At 52.1% G+C, this 24531-nt stretch overlaps 1 protein-coding gene across 2 annotated transcripts in view; it reads left to right on the top strand.

The window, feature by feature from the left end:
- Nucleotides 1-24531, top strand: part of PHF8 (PHD finger protein 8) — a 90740-nt gene that overhangs the window by 44538 nt on the left and 21671 nt on the right. For both annotated transcript variants that reach the window (XM_078664563.1, XM_078664562.1), the window contains exons 12-16: nt 997-1260; nt 4715-4824; nt 7798-7979; nt 9037-9122; nt 12929-13062. In XM_078664563.1, coding sequence (XP_078520689.1) covers nt 997-1260; nt 4715-4824; nt 7798-7979; nt 9037-9122; nt 12929-13062 — 776 coding nt within the window. The remainder of the gene's footprint in view (nt 1-996; nt 1261-4714; nt 4825-7797; nt 7980-9036; nt 9123-12928; nt 13063-24531) is intronic.

Here is a 24531-nt window from a genome sequence, read left to right as displayed (position 1 = left end):
AGATATGCCCACACCTGTGGTATCATGCACCGTGCCTTAGGGCTGTAGGACCTGTAGAAGTGGTAGTTGAAATGGCACCACAGGCAGCGTGCCCTGTCAACTTTGTCTTTTGTCTTTTGTCTGCACCAGACCATGCATGCTGCAGTGGCAGTCTGCATGGCCTGGGTGAGGGGTCCCTAGGGGACCCTCTTCGGTCCCAGTGCCCTTGGTACCCAGGTACCATTTTCTAGGGGCTTATGGGGGGCTGAAGGCCAAACTGTGGGATCGTTTTTAGGGAAAGACGACCATTACTGGGAACCTGGAAAGCAGGGTCCCAGTACGCTTCAGTCAAAGTTGCCTCACAAGCCAGGCAAAAATGGTGTGTTTTGCACACCTGCATATTGCTGATTGTGTGTACTCCCATAGGATAACATTGTACTGATTGCTAAATGTTCAAGTGTTCACTTTTTACATTGAAAACCAGTGATATTGCAAAACGTATTTTAATGCAACTAAGTAATATTTTTACAAACCATTGGTCCCGGATTCAGACTTTGTGTGTGTAATTATTAATTGCCTGTTTGTGTACAACAGATGCTTAGCACTGCCCTCCGATAAGCCGAACTGCTCGCCCACACTACCACTAAAGAGAGCATTAGCCTTAGCTACTTGAGCCTCTGTAAAGCCTCTAGGGATCCACTGGACTCTGTGCACGCTCTACCTTACTTTGGTGAAGTATATGCAGAGCCAGCTTCCTACAACCACACTTTTTATCCTCTCCTCAGCCCAACCTAATCTCTGATCGTTTTCTTTAGACTGATTAGGGGTGTGAGTGCTCTGACACAAAGCAAGATATATTGTGCCTGATGAGGGGTTGGGCTTTGGGTGCTGCATCCTGTCTGGCACAGCGGGAGAGGGGGCTATGGAGCAGACCGGGATCAGTGGTAACCGGCAGTGGGGAGATAGTTGCTTTGCAAGACGAACATGTGACTGAACTAAAGCGTTCTCTTTTTGCAGGATATCTTTCAGCAGAACATTGGGAAGACTGGCAGCCCCTTCGGGTTTAAGAGGAGCCCGACATCCAGTGTTGTCTCGCCATCCAAGCCAGTGCTGCTGTTGGCTGCGTCGAGCAGCAAGAGTCAGGTGTTGATGTCCAAGGAGCTGAAGCGTGGGCGAAAGTCCCGGGAGGGAACGTCTTTGATCCCCAAGAGACTTGATCTGGAGCTCCTCAGCCCCTTCGAGCTGCAGGCCCTGAAGGAAAGTGGCTCCCTGAAGAAGGAGGTTTGTGGATTCCCTGATGAAAAGCATTAGTGATCTTTGTGCTATGAACCTGAGCCACCTAGTAATCCAGGCCCTATCCTGCGTTAGCCCCCCCCTCCACCTGTCTCCTGTACCTGGCCATACTCCCAGGGACTTATCCGGCCTGTGCACCCCCTTCTCAGAAATCAAACCCCTGGTGCTCCAGGAGATCCTGCATAAGTGACTTGTGCCACGGCATCTATCTGTAGTGGGTGTTCCGACTATCCCCCCAACCCCCCACCCCCCCACTGCTAAATCCCACCGGTTTCTCCCATTCAGCCATAGCCTCTCTCCATTGATCCGCAATCGGGCGCATTCTCACTCCCTTGGCTTCCTCCCATACTAGTGCTCTGCCCCAGCCCGTGCAACAACATCCCTGTTCTGCAACCTGTGGCCTCTATATTTCAACCGGGTGTTCCTGGAGACCTTCCACGAATAGTGCAAAACCGTACGCCACTCAGTCGGTAAGGACTCTGCCCCCACGCACTCGCAATCCATTCAGGGGGCCTGTGGAAGCCTCCACTAATGCGACATAGAGCCATTTCACCAGCTGGCTTGCGGTGCCAAGGGTGAACAAGCATGGAGGACAGGGTGCGTATCGGGTTCCTCACTCCCAGAGCCCCATAAATACGAAGACCAATCTTAGACCGCAAACCTCTGAACCACTAGATCCTATCAGAACACTTTCATATAGTCCCTACGGGATGTCATTCCACTTGTACAACAGGGTGACTTCATGGCAACACTAGACGTAAGGATGCTTAATTTCATATACCCATACATCCTGCTCAACACGAAGTACAACAGGGCGACTTTATGGCAACACTAGACCTAAAGATGCTTAATTTCATATACCCACACATCCTGCTCAACACGAAGTACAACAGGGCGACTTTATGGCAACATTAGACCTAAGGATGCTTAATTTCATATACCCCATACATCCTGCTCAACACGAAGTACAACAGGGCGACTTTATGGCAACACTAGACCTAAGGATGTTTAATTTCATATACCCACACATCCTGCTCAACACGAAGTACAACAGGGCGACTTTATGGCAACACTAGACCTAAGGATGCTTAATTTCATATACCCACACATCCTGCTCAACACGAAGTACAACAGGGCGACTTTATGGCAACACTAGACCTAAGGATGCTTAATTTCATATACCCACACATCCTGCTCAACGCGAAGTACAACAGGGCGACTTTATGGCAACATTAGACCTAAGGATGCTTAATTTCATATACCCACACATCCTGCTCAACGCGAAGTACAACAGGGCGACTTTATGGCAACATTAGACCTAAGGATGCTTAATTTCATATACCCACACATCCTGCTCAACACGAAGTACAACAGGGCGACTTTATGGCAACACTAGACCTAAAGATGTTTAATTTCATATACCCACACATCCTGCTCAACACTAATGCCTCAGGTTTTTCATAGGAGGAAAACATGACCAATTCAAAGTTCTTCCGTTTGGGGTCACTACAGCACCCCAAGTTTTCACGAAGTGCTTGGCAGTGGGTGCAGCACATCTATGACGACCAAACATTCACGTGTTCCCATACCTGTACGATTGGCTCTTCAGAGTCAGCACACTGCAGCACAGCCAACAACACATTCGTTGACCGCGGATCTGCTCCACAATTTGGGGTTCACCATCAATGTCCCCAAATCTCACCTTCAGCCTTTTCAATTTCAAACATTCTTAGGAGCAATCCTTAACACACAGTCAAGTTTAGCGTTCCCCAATCCCGCTCAAATATTAAATGTTCAAATAATTCTACCTCAATTCCAGCCAAACAAAAAATGTGCAGTTTGGACTGTCCTGTGTCTACTGGGAATGATGGCGTCTTGCATTTCCATAGTTTGCCACGCAAGGCTACACATGTTCCCACTACAGCAAAGTCTGTCTCGCCAGTGGCCTCAATTACAGGGTCACCTTGAGGTTCATGTATTCATAGACCACCACACTCGCCGTTCTCTGCAATGGTGGAACTCCAACGATCTGTTGAAAGGGGGCCTTTACCTCACATCACTCTTACAACAGATGGTTCAGAGTGGTTTGGTGCGCACTTACAAGACTCGACAATACAAGGGCTTTGAGATCTCTGCACATCAGCTACGTGGAGCTTCAAGCGATCTTCCTAGCACTGGAAGCTTTCCTTCCTTATCCATCCTACAAGGTTGTCCCAGTCCGGGCGGACAATATGACAGCCGTGTACTATCTAGAAAAACAGGGGAGGACACAATCCTCTCAGCTGTAACAACCCTGGGCTCTTACCATCACATTCATCTGTTGGCAGAGTATCTGCCAACGATGGACTGCAATCTTTCAGACCTGCTCAGCAGGACGCCCCAGCAGACCCACGAATGGGAACTCCACCCACAAGTTCTCCTTTCTTACTTTTAAAAGTTGGAGTTTCCTCTGATCGACCTGTTCGCCATAGTCAACAAAGAAAAATGCTCAGGCTTCTCCTCCAGGTACCCACACCCACTATCCAAGGGCAATGCACTTTGTATATGTTGCTCAGGGATATTTGCCTACACTTTTCCACCTCTCTCTCTCATTCCATTCCTAGTTCAGAAACTCAAGCAACCATAGCCAGGAAACTTATGGTGTCCAGAAAACTTATGGTGTCAGTGTGCTTTACAAATTTGTATTAACATTAACATATCTCACCAAGATTCTTGTAGCTTTAGCAAGCCGGTGTAGGTCAGGCAGTGCTACGTACCCATTTTCAATCTACTGCAACTCCCACAGGCTAGCCACCACTTGTAAGGAGGAACTGCTTTACAGTCTTTGCAGAGCATGTGTATCTACAGCCACACATTCCAGTTAACGGATTATGTTACTTACCCTAGAAGCATCTGTTCTCGGCATGTAATGCTGTAGATTCAGAGAAGGCCTCCCACCTCCCCGGACGCCTGTAGCTGATGTAGTTACATTCCATACATCACTCATGCATTTACATTTAGCGTGGACATCCTTATTCTTGCACTCCTTTCTCACCCGCCTGCGAGAAAACAATCTAACAAAGGAGTCTGTCCCTGCGCAGTATCATTGAGAGGAGGTGACACTCGGTCTCAAGGCTCGAAAGATTTCTTTGAAGAAAACCAACTTGCACAACTGAAGGCCCAACACTAGACGGTAGGAGTATACGGAGCTTGTGAATCTACAGCACTACATGCCACAAACAGATGCTTACAGGGTAAGTAACATAGTCCTTCCGCCGTTTCCCCCCACAGTACACTTTCTGAAAAGCATTGATGATTGGTTTGCTGCTCCAGATTCTCACACTCCCCTACTCTGGACTGTTGGATTCTGACCCCTCTGTGTTCACTTTTAGTCCTACTGATGGGTAGTGGTTCGATGCAACTCTTGAGCGCCCTCTTACTGGAGTTTCTCTGCTCTTTACAGTACGACCTCCCCAGCTCTTTCCTGGAAGGCATAGACGACAACTTTGACCTGGATCCCAGCTTGGCCGAGAGCCGGCTGAAGCTTGTTCTTTCTAATGGCAAGTCTGCCGGGTAAGTGGAGCCCAGATGATTGTCTTGTTAAGGGCCACTGGAATTATGAGGCAGGGGAGGACCAAACTATGCGGGAGGGTTGAGTAAATTATGAGGCAAGAAAAGGCAAATTGTGCAGAATAATGCAACATATTTTGTGATGGTATTACTTTCTTTTGTGATTTTTACTCATGGTAACACGTTCTTGCAAATATTTCACCTAATCCGTACTAGTTTAACAACCAAATACAGCAATAAGTAACTGAAATATGACCAGTCCGCTTTTGCAAAGAGCCCCCGCTGCGCGACAACTGGGGTTGCAAAATGTTTTGTAACTTTTAATCCTTTTATTGTACGGAGCTTTATATAGCACAAACTTGACCCGAAGGTATTGAGTATCCGAGCTCTTTAGATAACACCAGTTGTGTTATATGAGGACTCATTCATTTTTGTTAGGCACAGGAGATTAAGTGATCGACCCAGAACGACAGGATGTTCAGCGTCAATGCCGAGACTCAAACCCAGTTCCCCAGATTCGAGCTCACCCGCCCTAGCCATTAGGCCAACTCCTCTCACCTTTTGAGGGGTGTTAGGAATGGGTTCGCCCATTTAGCATGACATGATTTTTTGCATTGGATTTCCCAGTTTTTGGACCTCCTTTGTAGGTGAGTCTCCCTAAAGAAGTCTCACCCCCAGAAATGTCATAGTAAATTGGGTTGAGGGTGTGAACCACCAGGGTCCTCTTTTAAGATACGGCTGCTGCGATGTAGGTAGGGTAAGGACACTTGTTTGGTTATACGTGAAGAGTTGAAACCTGGGACCTGTGCATGGGTAACCTACTTGTGTTAGTTTAAAGCTGCAAATTTGACATGTCAAAGTACCCCTTTTGATAGGCATAAACCTTCCTTTTAAATATGAAGTCGCCCATATCTAGGCCGAGGTTCCCATAAAGACAGGGTTCCGATATTTCAAAGCAGGATGTGCAGACAGTAATGTTGATTATGGCCTCGCAGTGGAACATTCCCCAAAATGATTTCCAATGTAGCAAGGCTAGCTGCGGCCATGGGGAATCATTGGGCTACATGTATTATTACATTTATTAAATGCTAAATTTAGATTGTTGGCGGCTAGAAAAATATTTCTTTCACTCGTTTGAATTGTAATTTAAGGTCCTCTTTAATGTTTAAATTATTACTTTAGAAATGCCACTTCTAGTGAAGTATACAGAAAGTGATTGATGCAGTTCTTGAATCAATCTCAGTTACTGGTAACTACTCAGTCTGTTTCCCAGTCCATCATTTTTTGCCCAAATGCCACCTCCGTTTGGATCCGTTTGGAGCCATATGCAGATCAGTCTTGATGCAGCTCCTCCTGGGAACAGCCCAGCCCGAACGCCAGGCCAGGTCCTCCTGGGGACGGCCCGGCCCGAACGCCAGGCCAGGTCCTCCTTTGAACCGAAGGACAAGCTGCCTAGGACCAGTTTTGTCCAAGTTAGGGGTCTTCAGCCAGGTATAAAGCTGAGACTGCAATGGGCCTACTTCCAGGCAACATGTGAAAAAAGCGTATCCGTCTGTTCTTCGGGAGGAGATTTGACCTACTTTTTTTATATTAACCATAAAAGTTGAGCAACTACATAACTGTGGCATTTATTAATCCTCCTACAGATAGTAGTCCTCAGTTATACGTTTATAGCTCCCAGTGGCAGATGGATACAGCCAGGTCATTGGTTTTGTGCCCATGACAAAAAGGGGTTTCATGTAAGCCCAATATTCAGCCTATCCACCATGAGCTTAGTATATGGGCCGTTCCAGGATTTTTCCTGCACGTCTGCTTTCCACTTGGAGTACCTCCGAGCTGTTCCACCCCTCTGTTGTTAGGGTACATCCTTCTCGTTAATGGCAGGACCCAAACCCACAGATACTCCGTCATAACAAGCTAGATCATCAAGAGTGTTGAAGTGCTTGCGAGGGAGTTGGAGCACTTGAGTAACCTATGGCGTCTTACAGAACACTTCCCACCGCCACCCTAAAGCCCTTCATGAACCTAAAGCTTCATAGTATGTGGAGAAAGTGTACCTCTTCCGTGTGGCATATCGGGCATAGGGAGTGGAGAAGTCTTCCCAGTGTCCAGTCATGCTCTGGTGAAGTATACATATATTGAAGATAGTTCAGTTGACGGAGTGTGAGTCGAAGAGACATCAATTTCCTTTAGGGCTGTCGGTGCCAACTGTGAATTTGCATCTTCCGTAGAGCCAAGACCTGCCTCCCCGGAGGGCGCCAAAGACATTTGGAGCACGTTTATTTAAGGTCTATATTTAAGGTATATTTTCTTGTCTGGAAAGGCTGGACCTGTATGGCTTTCTTTTAAAAGATTGATCCCCAGGAATTGAAGAGTTAAGTCAGGAGACGGTGCATGGTGGAGATGTAGATTTAGCAAGGACTTGGACTGGGGGAAGCCACATTCTTTATGTTGGTCTTCAAAGAATGTGATATAATTATTCGTGTTGGGTAATTGCTTCTACCATAGACCCACCAGCTGCGTCCTACTCACGGAACCCCTCTAGTGCCACAGCTAAAACGTTCCACCCCAAAAGGGGAGGGAGGGGGTCTCCATTGCCTTTTTAATTGCACCAACCATCATGTTGAGGGATACCTTCCATGCCACAATCACTGCATTAGTGGCCGAAGGGGCCCACACACCCCATGGAGGAAATGAATTGGTCGTATTGGCTGGGTTTGTTCCGTCCGTCATTGATGAACCCTAGTTGGGAAGCCCAATAGTAGATCATGGCTTTTACCTCCTTCATGCTCTTGTGATCTGAATCATTTTAGAGGCTAGCACCAGGATACCAGTTGATGATGGAACACTTTATAAATTCTATAAATGCAAATAAATAAATGTACTCTTTGTGGATTGTGCAGAGTTCAAGGGCTGGGCCTGTAGTTGTTGCTGCTTAGGGAGGAAAGTTTCACTTCCTTTATTTTTCGTTTTCAGTAATAAGAGGACCCTCATTTCTTCCAAACGCCAAAAGACCAAGCACTCGCACAAGGCCAAGCTCCTTCAGCATAGCGCCTGCTTTGTGGATGGCATTGACCTGGATTCTGAGGAGGACCTTCAAATCGACGAGACACCACGGAAGGAGAAGAAGGTCCTATCCCCAAGGAAGAAGCTTCCAAGTATGTGTAGATTGTCCTATCCGATGTGTTTTTTTGTTCTTGCCTAAGTTTAGAATGAACCTGCTAACCACATGGTGATCAGATGTGTGCGGAATGAGCCTGGAGAGATCGCTTTCTAGTATGAACCTTCAATATCTTCTTCCACAGCTTCCTCCAACCTATTTTTTTTTTTTTTTATCCAACTCCACCCCCTGGAAATGCAGTCCTCTACATTCTGTGCCCCTTAACTGCTACACTGTCTCCTATAAATAACCAGATTCTCAAGAAGAAGCTGGTGGGACGGTGAGGCTCCATAGCGGGGATAAGATCAGACACACAATAGCATAGGGACTCCCTGGGTGGTCTTCTCTCCCCTCCAGTCCCGTCCCCCCCACCCCCACCCCCCCCAGGCCCGGTAGATATATACGACATATATGCAGATACATATAGGGCATAATCATGCGAGAATGATAGTGCGGACAACGGACACAACTACTCCCCACAGGGAACCTTGACACAGGAGGAACATGTCAGTAACAGTTGCCAAACAGAGGGGCGGCAATTGCCCAAGGGAATGTTGTTTGTTGGAGGTGGACTTTCGGAGAATGATTATTGTTTTGCTTAAATGCCAAAGAATACCATATTGACGATATCAACTCTGAAGAATGTGTTCCTGTTATTGATGTAAAAATGTACAGATTGTACCAAAGATAATTTTACAAATGGCAATAAAAACTAAATTAAAAAAAAAGCTGCTGATGGGGGAAGGACTCTCTATGGGAGGTGTTGAGACACATTGGGAGAAGTCCTGTTTGAATATTGGGTATGGGGACTGCTAAACAGTCGTACTAGAAGGGATTATGGAGGGACCACGGAGGTTCGACCCCCCTCCCCCAAACTTAAAGCCTGTAAATGACAAACGTTGCAGAAACAGCTGCTGAGGGCCAAAGTTTTCAAAATACCGGTCATCCTGCGAAAACTCCAAAATGTCCCAGAATCCCACCTCTCAAAGTTGGTTTTTGTACTGTATGGCATGTCTAACATTTCCTTTTCTGATATTTGTCCTTTTTCTTTGCAGAGTTCCCACGAAAACTGCCGCGTGCTAAACCGTGCTCTGATCCCAACCGGATCCGTGAGCCCGGTGAACTGGAGTTCGACGTTGAGGTAGGAGCATGTGCGTGTGTGGACTTTCTTTTCTTCAGGCTAAAATCATCTTTAAAATGTATGATAATTCTTTAATGCCGTGAGCGATGAATGACATTCTTATCTATAATTTTCACTTTTGTAACTTCAAAGTCATTCAGTCTACCAAGTGTGGTGATGTGGATTGCCTCTTGAAATGTTTTGTGCATTGTTTGGGTTTCTCGGTTATGAGAAAGTGCCTCTTTTGACATGGTTAGCCCCCCACTTTTTTCCTGGACATTGATGTGCTTTTGATTGTAGTGCACAGGGGCCCTGCCAATCAGGTCTTCTGTGCCAGTGCTTCTTCCCTAAAATCTATTCCCCAATTGGCCTTTCAGGGCCCCTTAAGTCCCTAGTAAAAGTTACCTGGGTACCAAGGGCACTTGGACTGAAGAGGGTCCCTTAGGGACCCCTCACCTAGGCCATGCTGACTGCCACGGCAACATGCGTGGTCTGGTGCAGACAAAACGACAAATTCGACATGGCACACTGTGAGCCATACTTGCTAGCATTGCCTAAGGCAGGGTGCACTATATCCCAGGTGTGGACAGATCTACGTGAGCAGAAATGCACCTACAATATTTGGGTCTATTCCTTAATGTTGTGAGTGCCAGGGAAGCCAGAAAGTACTTGGGCTGGAAACCCAGCAACTCGAGTTCCTAAGCACCATGATGGCTTCACTGAACACAGGAGTGTTTGGTACCAAACTACTCCTCAAATTAAGCCCACACTGATGGCTGTGTGGAATTTATTCTAACATATACTCAGAGGGCACCTCCGAGGTGCCCCCTGAAAACCTACCAACCCTGGTGTGGTCACAGGCTGGCTTCAGGCAGCCTGCCACCACCTGACATGTTTCTGGACCCCTGGGTGGAGAGCCTCTGTGCGCGCTGGGACCAGAAACAATTCAAATCCTGGGCAGAGATGTCACACCTCCTCTCCCAGGATGGGGCCAGTGCTCAAAAGCAGTGCTCAAGTGTAATGAAACCCCCAGCCTCTGCTGCTGCTAGCAGCAGGTGGCAGCCCCTAGTTTACACCCCCAATTTGGCGGGAAACCTTAGAAAAAGGCTAGGATTGGTTCCCACCTCGCAGGTGGAGGAGGCAAAGTTATGCACACTTTTCAGTCCCCTCCATCTTAAAGATGAGGGGACTCCTCCTGGCAATACCTGCTACTAACCTAAAACGCCCCCTAAATTTCGTATTTAGGTGGCTTCCCCCAGACCTTGAAACTAGTTACCTGCAACTTAAGTAGGACGAGGAAGACGCCGTGCAGTGAAGCTTGAAGACGATGACTCAATTGGCCCCAGCCCTACCCGTCTGTCTCTAGCTTCCAAGACCCTGTAAGAAGACACTGCCTGCCCTGCAGCCAGCGACTTCCAGAAACCCGAGAAAGACTACCTGAACTATGAAGAAGTTTGGAACTCCAAAGGACAGCAGTTCTGTCGCCAAGAATCCAGTACAAAGGACTCCAGTGTCCTGCAGATCCTAGAATCCTGCCCACTCTGCACCTGACACCTCCGGCCCATGTGCAGGGGAACCACCGACCCAGAACAGATTTCCCAGCTATCCTGACCTCAAGTCCAGCGTTGGCAGACCCCTCATGGACTCAACGACAACAGCTGCAGCCTGAATCAAGAGGCGCCCCCTGACCTCGACCGGCTCTGTTAAGAAGACTGACATCCAAAGATACCCCTGAACCTGGCGCCCCTGGACCTTGGTGAGCTGACTCTATGGTGTTCCTGTGACCCCTACATCTCTACTTACCTCTGCTGTCATTGATCTCCCTCCTGCTACCTCCAGTGCGACGCCTGAAACCTGTTTGTTGAAAACAGAATCTCCATTGAAAGCATTGGGCGCCTGATTCTGAATGTGCACCCTGCACCGGCCACCCCTGTGCTGGTGGTGTATACATGGTGCTGCTTTGTGCTACCGTCGAGCTTGACCTAACCACCAAAGGTTGGCCCCTGCGACTGATTTACTTACCTGCAAGTAGTGTAGCTCCGAGCACCCCCAGTCACCATTGAAGCGCATTGGACCCACCTCCGATTTTGACCTCTGCACCCTGCCGCCCCTGTGCCGCTCGTGGTGCACGTTTGGTACTCACCTAACCCTTGCCCCTTGTTGACCTTCGGTCCTGAAGACTTGTACAGTAAGGTGTGAGCCTACCTGTTCACCGCATTACTATTTTCCTCCATAGGATAACATTGAGCTTTTCAGCAATTGCAAAAAGTGTTTACTTTTGAAAGTGGAAAATATTTTTAATTAAAAACATACTTCACTTATTGCAAAGATCTTGGTCTTAAAAGAAATTACAAACAAAACTTGTTTTTCTAAAATGTATATGGATCTCCTTCTTTAGTAAAGTAAAAGTAAAGTCCACATTTGTAAAGCGCACAATCACCCGTAAGGGTCTCTAGGCGCTGGGGGGCCGTCGGGAAGATTAAGCGAGCTATTGCCCAGAGTCACATGGTGCTGGGCTAACCTGCCGCCGGAGCCGGGGATCGAACCGTGGTCCCCAGATTCCAGCGTCAGTCGCCCTGGCCGCGGCGCCACACCTCTTCCGTGTGTCGCGTGTGCATTATGGATCACTGTTGTGCAATAAAAGTGTTACATTCCTCTGTGTTCGGCCTAAGGCTGCTCGCCCACACTATCACTGATAGAGCACTTTGGGTGTTACCTTGAGCCCGGTACACTTTCGGGGAGCGCTTGGACTTTGTGCAGCCTACCCGTGGAACTTAAACCGCCCCATCACTATCAGTTTTCATAAAATCTCTGAAAACGTGGCTTTCGTACAGTAATAGGAGGTGTGTTTTCTTTATGGATTATCACTACCCATCAAGAGGACCCCAGAATTTTAACCTTCATGTCTCTTCAGCCCCAAAGACTCCTCCGGGCAGGAGTATGTGCTTAATAAATCCTTCATTCATTTGTTCACAGTATAACCACCTAGGGGTACACCATATACACAGCGGGCTTCCTACATTGGTGGTGCAGCAAACAATTATTGAACCAGTGTTCGGGCCTTGGCTAATCCCCCCCCCCTCCCCCCAGCTTCTGTTAAAAAAATTCAAATGTCTGTTCAGTAGTTAGGCCTTAGTATTCCTTTTGCATATTTTTAAATCTCTAAAAAGACCCCAACTACTTTCAAAACCATGTCTGAAACTCCAGGGACCAGCCAGGAGCTCAACCTGACCCGCTATGCACTTCTGTAAGTTTCCCAACTTTAAGATTTGTGCAAAGCAAGGAAAAGTGCCCTGGGCCCCAAACCCACAACAGGCAGTCTCCTGAAGTTGCTGGCAGAAAATGACACGGCCATGGCAAATCAAACGTTTCCCAATGGGGAGGAGGAGGAGGAGGAGTCCCAAGAAGTAGAGGAAAGGGTCTCTGAGTCCATGACTACCCCATGAAGCCACCGAATTGCACGCAGGATTACTGCTGGTAACGTTTCCAGATCCAGTCTGCTGCAGTCATATAGAGTATACACTGGAAAGAACATTTCCGAAGGTAAGTAACTTGTTCTTTGGGTTTGCTGCCTTAGGGTGAGGGACATTGAAGACGGGCAGAGAGAGTTGTGTATAAGCCCTGGATCCCAGTACTCTCTTAGTATTGTATGTTTTCCTGTTTCATTTCTGCTGTCTGATGGGGAGTAGCTGTGAATTTGTAAAGGCGGGGCTATTTCTGGCAAAATAATGGGTGGTTTTGGTGCATACCTTCGATTCCACAGTATCTTCCCCTTGCTTATGTTGTATTTCCATGTTTCAAATTTTACCTTGTTTCTTGTCTTTCAGGAGGACTACACCACCGATGAGGAACTGGACAACATGATGAGCCAGAAACTGGGCGCCAGCTCTGGCGCTGGCGGGATCCTCGATCTGCTCAAGGCCAGCCGGCAGGTGGGCGGCCCGGATTACGCAGCGCTGGGGTAAGCGGAGGCTTGGAGATTGTTTTGTCTGTTATGGTTTTTCCTGTCCCATAATCCTGTGCTTAAGCTTTTCATTCCAAGCCACTTTCCATGTTCTTTGTTTCTGTAACCTGGTTGTCTACTTTTCTGCTCTTTCACACAGCAGAGTATTCAGTATGCATTTATCCGCCCCTAAACATCACGTTGTTAAATCAAACGTCGATGCCCCTATGCCTCGGCATTGGATGCAAGTCTATAGCCTAAAGTACCTGCTTCCTTTCTTATGAAACTATTTTTGTTAAGATCTTGTATAGGGGTTGTAGGAAGCTGGCACTCTATATAGGGCACCAAAACGAAGCATGCTGGGTAGAGTCCAGGCAACCCTTATTGTTTGACAGATGCTAAAATTATAACACTAAATGCCCTGTTTGTGGTAAAGCGGGTGAGCAGTTAGGCTTATTAGAGGGTAGTGCTAAGCATTTGTTCTACACAGAGGCAATAAAGGAGGCACACACACAAGAAATCCGAGACCAATTTAGAAAAGTAACTTGTCTTTTTACATATATTTTTATAGCAAGAAGATCGTTATCAGTTAAATACTTTTTTAAATATTGATTTTTGCATGTTTGTAAAATGTTCATTTTAATGCGTCTTTGCTCAGCCATGCTTACCCATGGTGAAAAAAGGCATGTTTTGCATACAGGTATTTACAGTCTGTTTCCGGGCGTCTTTCAGGGTTGCAGTGGGCCAAGGTCCAAAGTACCACCAGCAGTTACTCGTTACCTGCCCCGGGGCATCCGGTTGCAGGGGTGCTGGTCGGGTTGGTAGCCTTACGCGCTACACCGGAGGCGAGAATGAGGGGCCAACCTAAAAACCGGCTGCACAGGGGGACTTGGAGACAAGTCTGGGAACTCCCATTGGGGTGCCTGGTTCACAAGCGTCCTGGGAGCAAGGCAGAACAGTCAGTTCTCGGTAACCTGGGCCGGGGTGCTCTGGTGCAGAGGGGTTTGGTCGGCTGGGCTGGTGTGTAGCAGGGCCTTGTGGTTGACTGGAAAAATCAGGACAGCTGGGACACTCTGGAAGTGGGTCTCTATGGTGCTGACGTCTCATCGGCTGCTCCGTCTTGGTGCGGTTGGAGTCCCATCTGGACTTAAACAGGACTCGGTGTCTGCAAGAGGTCAAAAGGGTAGTGGTGCTGTGCAGCTCCAGTTAGTCCTGGCGTCTTCCCACTTGATGAGGAGACTGTGCTGAACTTCTGGGGCATGAAGACCTCTTCCTTGGCGACTGCTGGCTTAGTACGACCGGAGAGTGCCCATATGGTAAGCCAGATTTTGCTTTTTGGTGCCTGCAGACTGCAGGGGAATAGCTTCTCTACTCTAAGGAAGATTGCAGGTAATTTGTGAAGGTCTGGCAGTCTACCGGGGTTCTTGGTAGGGGCTCAGCTGCCGGATGAACTGGTTTATTCACGATTGTCCAGACTGGTGCATGTAGGAAGGGTTTGACACCAAAAGCCCACAAGTCTTCAGTTCTCGTGGCTCTTCTTTGTCGTCTTATTTTGGATCTGTCTAATATGAATTCCTGCCACATTAATGTTCAATTTAGGGGGCATTAAGAGGAGTAACAGGTAGTTGCCAATGAGCTTCTTACCTTTAGGGTGACTACTCCCCCCCCCCCTATATGACCACTTCCTGGGGGAAGTGGTCATAACCCTGCCCCGGGGTGCCTAATTCCATCAAAAACTAGGATGGTGGAATTCTAGTTTTCGTGTTAACATCAGGTAGTCAACCTTAGGGGCGTGTTGGTGTAGTAAGCTGGCTCTGTTTATACTGTACCAAAGTGAGGTATAGTGTGCACAGTTGTAAGAAAATGGCTCTGTATATACTGGACCAAAGTAAAGTACAGTGTGCACAGAGTCCACAATCCCCAGAGGTTTGGCAGAGGTTAAAGTTAGATATAACCTTACTCTCTAAAGTGGTAGCTTGGTCGAGCAGTAAGGCAGTATCCGAGGACAGTGTAAAGCATTTGTTGTACACACTAAGTCAGCAAATGGTCTCACACACTCACAAAAAAAGCGAAAAGGAGGTGTGGCAAAAGGACATCCCATCTCCTGAGTTATTCAGGTAGTTCCATGAGCATACTCTTCATGGTTTTGTTGAAAATCTTAACTAAACCGTTAGTTAGTGGGTGATATGGTAAACATGTAGGTCACCCCACACTCAATGTACATGGCTTTTAGGTAGCCAGACATGAAGTTGGTACCTCGGTGTTAGACGGGGACCTGGAGGGTCGGCCGAGCACAAGGGGAGAGGCCTCCGGTGAGGGCCGTCTCCAGCGTGCGTACAGACAAGTAACTTCCCCCCCACAGATGGACACCACACGAAGATCAGCTTAACACCTTTTATAGGCAATTCTTTGAGTAAGGTGGTACGATACAAGGAGATCAGGACACGATGATCCTCTCAATTCTAGTCTCTATTAGGGGAAGGGGGTAGCGGGACAGTCTTGGTACCTACAGGTACTGAGGTGAAACGGTGGTAGCTCACAATCCTCGAGCTCGGCGTTCGGACGGGTCAGACCGCGGCAGCAGGTCCCGAAGAGGTCGTAGGTGGCAACGGGCCGCGGCAGCGCCAGCAGGTCCCGAAGAGGTCGTAGGTGGCAACGGGCCGCGGCAGCGCCAGCAGGTCCCAACGAGGATGACGGTTACAACGGGCCGCGGCAGCGCCAGCAGGTCCCAACGAGGATGACGGTTACAACGGGCCGCGGCAGCGCCAGCAGGTCCCAACGAGGATGACGGTTACAACGGGCCGCGGCAGCGCCAGCAGGTCCCACGAGGATGAACGGTGCAGAAGGCCGCGGCAGCGCCAGCAGGCAGGACAATAGTTCACAAGGCAGGGCTGCGGCAGCGCCAGCAGTCCGTCATGGATGAGTTCTTCTCGGTGTCTCTCGACTCCAGGATACAACTGCCTTCCTGCTCTGGGGCTGCCTCAGTTATAAGTCTGGTGCCCTTTGATGTCCGGACCCTCGCACTGGGAGGTCGGGAGGTCCGGGATGAGGGAGTCCAGACACCCAGCAGGGGGGTGGAGCCAGCACCCGGGGAGGCTGGGGGCGATCGGCACCTGGCGGGGGAGAGCCATCGACACTTCTTTCTCCCATCAACCTGCCAAGTGGTCCGTTCACCTCCTGGATGGATGGTGGTGCCGGGATGTCGGGGCCCGGCCAGGCCCAGGGTTGGGGTCGAGCCGAGGCCACGCGGCCGCGTGGTGCAGTGTCCAAGATGGCGGCTGGGCCGGGCAATGGGGTTGACGGGGGCCTGGGCCCGTGGCACAGAGATATCCGGGAGCAGGCGTCCCGGAGGGGGACGGGTTGCGGGTTGTTTCTGCGGGTAGCACCCGGAGAGCCGATGTCTGGGCCCTGTCACGCGGGGAGGGAGCGAGCCCTTCGTGGGGCCTGTCCAACATGCGTCCCCCCCCCAGCTGAAGGCGGGGAGAGTCACCCATCCTCTTGGGGACTCTCCTCGTCGAGGCGGAAAAAGCATGGACAGGCCGTCCGCGTTGGCGTGGTCTTGGCCAGGGCGATGCTCCACAGTGAAGTCCATCCCCTGCAGGGAGATGGACCATCGCAATAGTTTGGGGTTCTCTCCCTGCATTTGCATTAGCCATTGCAGTGGCCGATGATCTGTTTGTACCCGGAAGTGGGTTCCGAAGAGGTAAGGCCGGAGCTTCTTGAGGGCCCATACTACTGCGAAGGCCTCTCGCTCAATGGTGCTCCAGCGCTGTTCTCGGGGCAGGAGGCGTCTGCTGAGGAAGGCCACTGGTTGGTCGACTCCCTCGGGGTTCAGTTGGGAGAGGACGGCCCCGATGCCCTGGTCTGAGGCATCCGTCTGGACGATGAACTCACGGCTGTAGTCGGGGGCCTGGAGCACAGGAGCGGTGCACATGGCGGCTTTCAGCCTCTCGAAGGCCGCTTGACAGTCGTGAGTCCAGTTGACGGTTTTTGGGTTGGTCTTGGATGTGAGTTCCGTGAGGGGCCGAACAATGCTGCCATAGTCCTTCACGAACCGCCGATAGTATCCGGTGAGCCCCAAGAAGGCTCGGACCTCGGTTTGAGTTACGGGGGGCCGCCAGGACTGGATGGCAGCGATCTTGAGCTGGAGGGGGGCCACCAGACCGCTCCCCACTTGGTGTCCGAGGTAGGTCACGGACCCCTGGCCTATTTGGCACTTGCTGGCCTTGATTGTGAGGCCGGCCTGTTGGAGGGCCTGCAGGACCCCTCGGAGGTGGCGGAGATGGTCTGACCAGTGGCGGCTATACACCGCGATGTCGTCCAGGTAGGCGGCGCTGAACTCCTCGAGGCCCGCCAATACCTGGTTCACAAGTCGCTGAAACGTGGCTGGAGCGTTTTTCATGCCGAAGGGCATCACTCTGAAATGGTAGTGTCCATCCGGGGTGGAGAAAGCGGATCGTTCTTGTGCCTTGGGGGTGAGGCCGATCTGCCAGTAGCCCGCCGTCAGGTCGAAGATGCTTAGGTAGCGGGCCGCCCCCATGCGGTCAACTAACTCGTCGGCTCGGGGGATGGGGTGAGCGTCGGTTCGGGTGACAGCGTTCAGACCCCGATAGTCGACGCAGAACCGGAGCTCGGGTGTGGTGCCCGGGGCCGCCGCTTTGGGGACCAGTACAACCGGGCTGGCCCAGGGGCTGTCCGAGGGTTCGATGACTCCGAGGGTGAGCATCTTGGAGACTTCGTCTTGGATGCAGGTGCGTACCCGATCTGGTACTCGGTACGGCCGGTGTCGGATAGGACTGTCGCCGGTGTCCACGTCGTGCAGGCACCAGGGGGTGACCCCGGGTGTGAGGGAGAATAGGCGTGCAAATTGTAGCAGGAGGGCCCGACAGTCTTGGCGCTGCTCCGGGGTCAGGGCCTCGGAGAGTTGGACCCCGTCCACTGAACCATCTTTTTCCCCGGTCCCCAGCAGGTCAGGGAGGGGCTCGGAGTCCTCTTCAGCTCCACTGTCTGTGGCCATCAGCAGGCTGAGCTCCGAGCGCACGAAGTGGGGTTTGAGTCTGTTGGCGTGGAGGACCCGGAGGGGGTTCCGGGGGGATTCCATGTCGATGAGGTAGGTGACGCGGCTCTTACGCTCGATCACCTTGAAGGGCCCCGTCCACTTGTCCTGTAAGGCACAGGGTTCGATGGGGGACATCACCCACACCTGCTGGCCAGGCTCGAATTCGATGGAGGAGGCATGTTGATCGTACCACTTCTTCATGTCCTCCTGACTGGCCTCAAGATTGGCTTTGGCGAGCTCTCTGAATCGCCGGGTCTGATTACGGAGGGTCAGGAGGTACTTGTAGACGTCTGGAGGGGTCTTCAGGGGGGCCATTTCCCACTCCTCCTTAACTAGGCTGAGAGGCCCGCGAACAGGGTGTCCGTACAGGAGTTCGAAGGGGCTGAAGCCGAGGGACTTCTGGGGGACTTCTCGGTAGGCGAAGAGGAGGCACGGTAGTAGCACGTCCCACTGGCGGCGTAGGGGTTCTTCCAGCCCCATGATCATCCCCTTGAGAGTGCGGTTGAATCGCTCGACCAGTCCGTTTCCTTGCGGGTGATAGGGGGTTGTGAATCGGTAGGTGACTCCGCACTGTTGCCATAGGGATTTCATATATTTTGAAATAAAGTTCGTGCCCCTGTCACTGACGACCTCCCTGGGGAAGCCCACTCGAGAGAAGATCCCCATTAAGGCTCGCCCTACCACTGGTGCTGTTACAGTTCGAAGGGGAACCGCCTCAGGATAGCGGGTGGCGTGGTCGACCAGGATGAAGCGATGCCCTTGTGCTGTTCGGGGGTCCAGGGGCCCCACAATGTCTATTCCCACCCTTTCGAACGGGGTGGTCACCACGGGGAATGGTTGCAGGGGGGCCTTGAGTTTGCGGCCGCTCTTCCCGCTGGCCTGGCAGGTCGGGCAGGACCGGCAGTGGGTCGAGACGTCATTTCTCATCCTAGGCCAGTAAAAGTGAGTCACCAGGCGGTTGTATGTTTTGTCTTGCCCCAAGTGTCCAGCCAGGGGGACATCATGGGCCAGGTTCAAAAGGAAGTCTCTGAAGCGGAGGGGCACCACCAGCACTCGACTGGTCCCCAGCTCCGCTACTCTTTGTTCGCTGTACAGCAGGTCATTGTCCCAATAGATCCAGTGGGCCCCTGCGGTGTCTCCTGCGCTCTGGGCGAGCGCTTGCTGTCGCAGTCCCTCGAGGGAGGGACAGGTCTTTTGCTCTTGCCGGAATTGTTCTTGGGTGGGCCCCCCTTCCTGACGCCACTGAGCCAGGTCCGGAAGGTCTTGGGGTTGAGCGGGCTCTTCTTGGGGCTGTTCCGGGGTGTCGGTAGGGATGGAGTCTCCCTCCGGAGCGATCGGGGGAGGAGGTGCTGGCCATGCGGGTTCTTCAGATCTAGGGATGGTGTCGGCGGCCATGGACCGGGTTGTTACGCACGCCCAGCCCGGGAGGCCTAACATCCCCAGGTGCTCTCTTCTTTCAACGGCTGCCCACGGGGAACTCTCGAGATCGTTCCCCAGGAGGCAGTCCACGGGGGCATCGTCGCGGACAGTCACTTTTAGCATCCCGGACACTCCTCCCCATTCGAAGGGGACGCAGGCCATCCGACACAGGCTCTCCGAATTGTCGGCCGATCGGACGGGGCAAAGAACATTTGGCAGGATTTGTTCTGGGGTCACCAGGTGACAACGGACGGCCGTCACACTGGCCCCTGTGTCACGCAGGGCTTCGGCCTTACGCCCATTTATGTTCACCCACTGGCTGTACTTCCTGGTGTTGGCTGGTAGGGGAGCCCGCGGGATCAGGTCTCTCCCCCCTAGGCAGGCCAGGGTCATGGCGGCAGGTTCCCACTCGGGCTGCTCCTGCTCGTAATCTTCAGGCTCCTCGGAGACTTGCTCTTCTCCTAGGGCGGCGGCAGCCACCTGGCGGGGCCCGGGGGTCTGGTTCTTTGGGCAGGTCGGGTCACTGGCATAGTGGCCGACTCGCTGGCATCGATGACACGTAATGTTGGCTCGGAACCCCGGGCGCATCGGGGGGTTGCCCCGGCCGGCCGGGGGCGGGGTGTAGTTCGTGGGAGCGGCCGGGACGGCGTCTCTGCCCCGGCCCGGGCCTCCTCCTCCTCCTCGGGGACGATGATGACCTTGGTTGGGTCTGTTCTGCTCATTGGGCCCACTTCGGGCCACTCGGGTGCTCTCCCATCGGTCAGCCTCGGCGGCGAGCTGCCGTGGGTCAGTCAATTTACTGTCGAGGAGGTGCTGCCTGAGCTCGACGAAGCAGTTGTTGGAGAGGTGCTCCCACACAATGAGGTTGAAGAGCTGTTCGTAGGTGGTTACGTTGCTACCCTTGATCCATCCCTCGAAAGCTCGGCTGAAATAGTTCACATATTCTATCCAGGTTGTACCCGGGATGCGGGTGCAGTTGCGGAACCTCTGGCGGTACATCTCGGACGTCAGCCCATATCGACTGAGGAGGGCGGCCTTCATGTGGTCATAGGACGTCATTTGATGGTCCGGAAGCTGCAGCAGGGCATCACGGCCTTCATTGACGAATCTCCCCCATAGACCGGCCCCCCAGTCACTTCGAGCGATCCGGTGGGCAGTCATGGCGATCTCGTAGGCCTTGAACCACTGCTGTATGTCGTCGTTCCGGACATATTCCCGGACCACATCTTTGGGGGTGTGGACCTTCTGTTCGGTAGTACCTGGGGGGCGCGGTTGCTCGGGCACCCCTAGGTCTTAGTTCTGTTTGCGCATCTCTATCTCCGCTAGCTTGCACTCGTGTTCGTATGTCAGTCTTTTTTCTTCGAGTTCTCTCTGTCTCTGCTTCTCCTCTCGCTCTTCTTGGAGCCGTAAGTGTTCTAAGTTCATCTTTTGTTCTGCCAGTTTCAATTCTCCGTCTAATTTGAGCCGTGCCAGCTCTAACTCGTGAAGTCTATTTTTCTCTCGTTCTCGGATCTCTTCCCGGGAGAGATCCGTTCTCCTTTCTTCTGTCAGGGTGGTGTTTGTTTCCGGGGCTTCGAGGTCCCGGGGTCCGGCGGTATTTGTCTCTGCCCAGGATTCTAGGGCGTGTTTGAAGTCCTCTTTCGTGCTCAGACCGGTGGTAGCAATGCCTAGTTCTATGCAAAATTGTTTTAGCTCTCGGTGGTTGTACTCTTCCAGTTTTTCCATCTGGAATTTCTCTGCAGATCCGCTCTCTCTGGTCGTCATTGTGGATTAGTCGTAGGGTGAGTTACTCTCTGTACGGTACGCGTTGGTTCGGATCCCGCCGCTGCCACCAATGTTAGACGGGGACCTGGAGGGTCGGCCGAGCACAAGGGGAGAGGCCTCCGGTGAGGGCCGTCTCCAGCGTGCGTACAGACAAGTAACTTCCCCCCCACAGATGGACACCACACGAAGATCAGCTTAACACCTTTTATAGGCAATTCTTTGAGTAAGGTGGTACGATACAAGGAGATCAGGACACGATGATCCTCTCAATTCTAGTCTCTATTAGGGGAAGGGGGTAGCGGGACAGTCTTGGTACCTACAGGTACTGAGGTGAAACGGTGGTAGCTCACAATCCTCGAGCTCGGCGTTCGGACGGGTCAGACCGCGGCAGCGCCAGCAGGTCCCGAAGAGGTCGTAGGTGGCAACGGGCCGCGGCAGCGCCAGCAGGTCCCGAAGAGGTCGTAGGTGGCAACGGGCCGCGGCAGCGCCAGCAGGTCCCAACGAGGATGACGGTTACAACGGGCCGCGGCAGCGCCACCAGGTCCCAACGAGGATGACGGTTACAACGGGCCGCGGCAGCGCCAGCAGGTCCCAACGAGGATGACGGTTACAACGGGCCGCGGCAGCGCCAGCAGGTCCCACGAGGATGAACGGTGCAGAAGGCCGCGGCAGCGCCAGCAGGCAGGACAATAGTTCACAAGGCAGGGCTGCGGCACCGCCAGCAGTCCGTCAAGGATGAGTTCTTCTCGGTGTCTCTCGACTCCAGGATACAACTGCCTTCCTGCTCTGGGGCTGCCTCAGTTATAAGTCTGGCGCCCTTTGATGTCCGGACCCTCGCACTGGGAGGTCGGGAGGTCCGGGATGAGGGAGTCCAGACACCCAGCAGGGGGGTGGAGCCAGCACCCGGGGAGGCTGGGGGCGATCGGCACCTGGCGGGGGAGAGCCATCGACACTTCTTTCTCCCATTAACCTGCCAAGTGGTCCGTTCACCTCCTGGATGGATGGTGGTGCCGGGATGTCGGGGCCCGGCCAGGCCCAGGGTTGGGGTTGAGCCGAGGCCACGCGGCCGCGTGGTGCAGTGTCCAAGATGGCGGCTGGGCCGGGCAATGGGGTTGACGGGGGCCTGGGCCCGTGGCACAGAGATATCCGGGAGCAGGCGTCCCGGAGGGGGACGGGTTGCGGGTTGTTTCTGCGGGTAGCACCCGGAGAGCCGATGTCTGGGCCCTGTCACGCGGGGAGGGAGCGAGCCCTTCGTGGGGCCTGTCCAACATTCGGTCTGACACCACCTCCTTAGGAAAGCCACTCTAGTAAAGATACCGATGAATACCTTATCCACTGCAGAAGCATTGACCTTTTTAGGTGGTATAGCTTCAGGATACCTGGAGGCATGAATCAGTTACCAGAGGCAGTTGGAGAGTCAAGGGGACCAACAATGTTGGCCCCTACCCTATCAAAGGAAGCCACAAAGTGGAATTAAGGGGTCCTTTGGCTTGCTACCTGCCTTGCCAATGGTTTGACAGGTAACACAGGAGTTACAAATGTCCTTTACCTTTTGGGACATATTTGGCCAGTAGAAGTGGGTGACTAGCCTACTCCACACTTGCTTTGGCCAAGGAGCCCAGCTAGGCAGATGCCATGGGCCAATAAGAGTAAGAACTCTGGATTGCTGAGGCACTACCCCCTCTCTTAGTGGCACCAGGTTTGGGGGGGGGGGGGGTCTCTGTCCTCGGTATAAAGGAGCCCTCCTCCCAGCAGGTGCTGTGGGAGCCACTGCCCTCTCCCTTCTCCTGATCAGCAGCTGGCTGTCTCAGGCTTTAAAGAGTAGATGAGGTCCTCTGTCCTTGGCACAGCTCTTACTTAGAGGGTCCCACTGAACCAAGGAGCTCTGCCAGGTAAGGCCCACGTTCCTAGGGCTCAGTTCCCTCTGGGGTTAAGAGGTCTTATCCCAGAGGAGAGGGGACTTGAGCTCCTACAGATCAGCTACCGAACTGCAGAAAGCTGGCTCTGTGCATGGTATGCCACTAGGAGGTAATACTGTGCACAGAGTCCATGGGTTCCCCAAAAGTGTACCGGGCGCAATGCAAAACGCAGTCAGGGGGAGCTTCTGGATTTACACTGCAGGTGCAGTCATGGAGGGTAGGAGAGGTTAACTAACACTGGACACAAGGTCAGGATAGCCGGGGAAACTTCACTGCACAGGTGAGCCGCTCCGACTCGGGCCGTGGGCGTCGGGTGCAGAGTGGGCAGGAAACGTGCCTGTACCGGGGTCCGGAGTCATTGGAGTAGGCTTCTTCAGGACAGGTCTGCTGTCCACGGGAGATTGGAGTATTTTTCGAAGGTAGCAGTCCTCCCAGGATTTCTTAGATCACAGGCTGCAAGACTGATCGCAGGTTTGCAGAAGCTGGAGACAGGCCGGTAGGGTTGGAGGCAAGGCAGTCATCGTCTTCAGTCTTCTCTGCAGGATCTGTGTCTTTGTTCTTATTTTGTCACAAATCTGATTTTTAGGTCTGGGAGGACACCTAAATACTATATTTAGACCCAGCCCTTATTGGAGGGATCTCTGCATCTTCAAGATGGCGGGACTGAAAGTTGTGCTTCACCTCTCATTCCCCACCTCAGGGTTGGGGATGGCAGAGGTGGGCCCACCTCCTATTCCTTTGAGTCTATCCCGCTGTTTTTCCTGCCCAAAACGGGGGTGTAAGTCAGGGGCTGACATTTGCTGCTAGCAGCAGAGGCTGGAGGTTGCCTTACAAAGACAGCAGGCCTTTGAAGCTTCCCTCTTCGAGCACTGGCCCATCCAGGGGAGGAGGCATGACACCTCTGACCAGGTTGTACATTGTTTCCGGTCTCAGAGAGCAGGGGCTCTGTTTCCAGAGGTCCAGAAACATGTCTGGTGGTGGCAGGCTGCCTACAGTCGGTCAGAGACCTCACCAGGGTTGGTAGGGGTTCAGGGGGCACCTCTGAGGGGCATTCTGAGTACATGTTACAGTAAATCCGACACTGGCATCAGTGTGGATTTATTGTAAGGAGTAGTTTGGTACCAAATTCTCCTGGGTTTAGTTAAGTCATCATGGTGTCGTGTTCCTAGCCTATGTACTCTCTATGGCTTGCCTGGCACTTAAACTTTTAGGAAGATGTACCCCAGTATTGTAGGGGCACATCTGCTGATGCAGATACACCCTCACCTGTGGTATAGTGCATCCTGCCTTAGGGCTGGGAGGCCTGCCAGAGGGTTAACTTACTTG

This window comes from Lissotriton helveticus, chromosome 10, assembly GCF_964261635.1.
Source record: "Lissotriton helveticus chromosome 10, aLisHel1.1, whole genome shotgun sequence".
NCBI lineage: Eukaryota > Metazoa > Chordata > Amphibia > Caudata > Salamandridae > Lissotriton > Lissotriton helveticus.
This window is presented reverse-complemented; position numbering and strand designations above follow the sequence as displayed.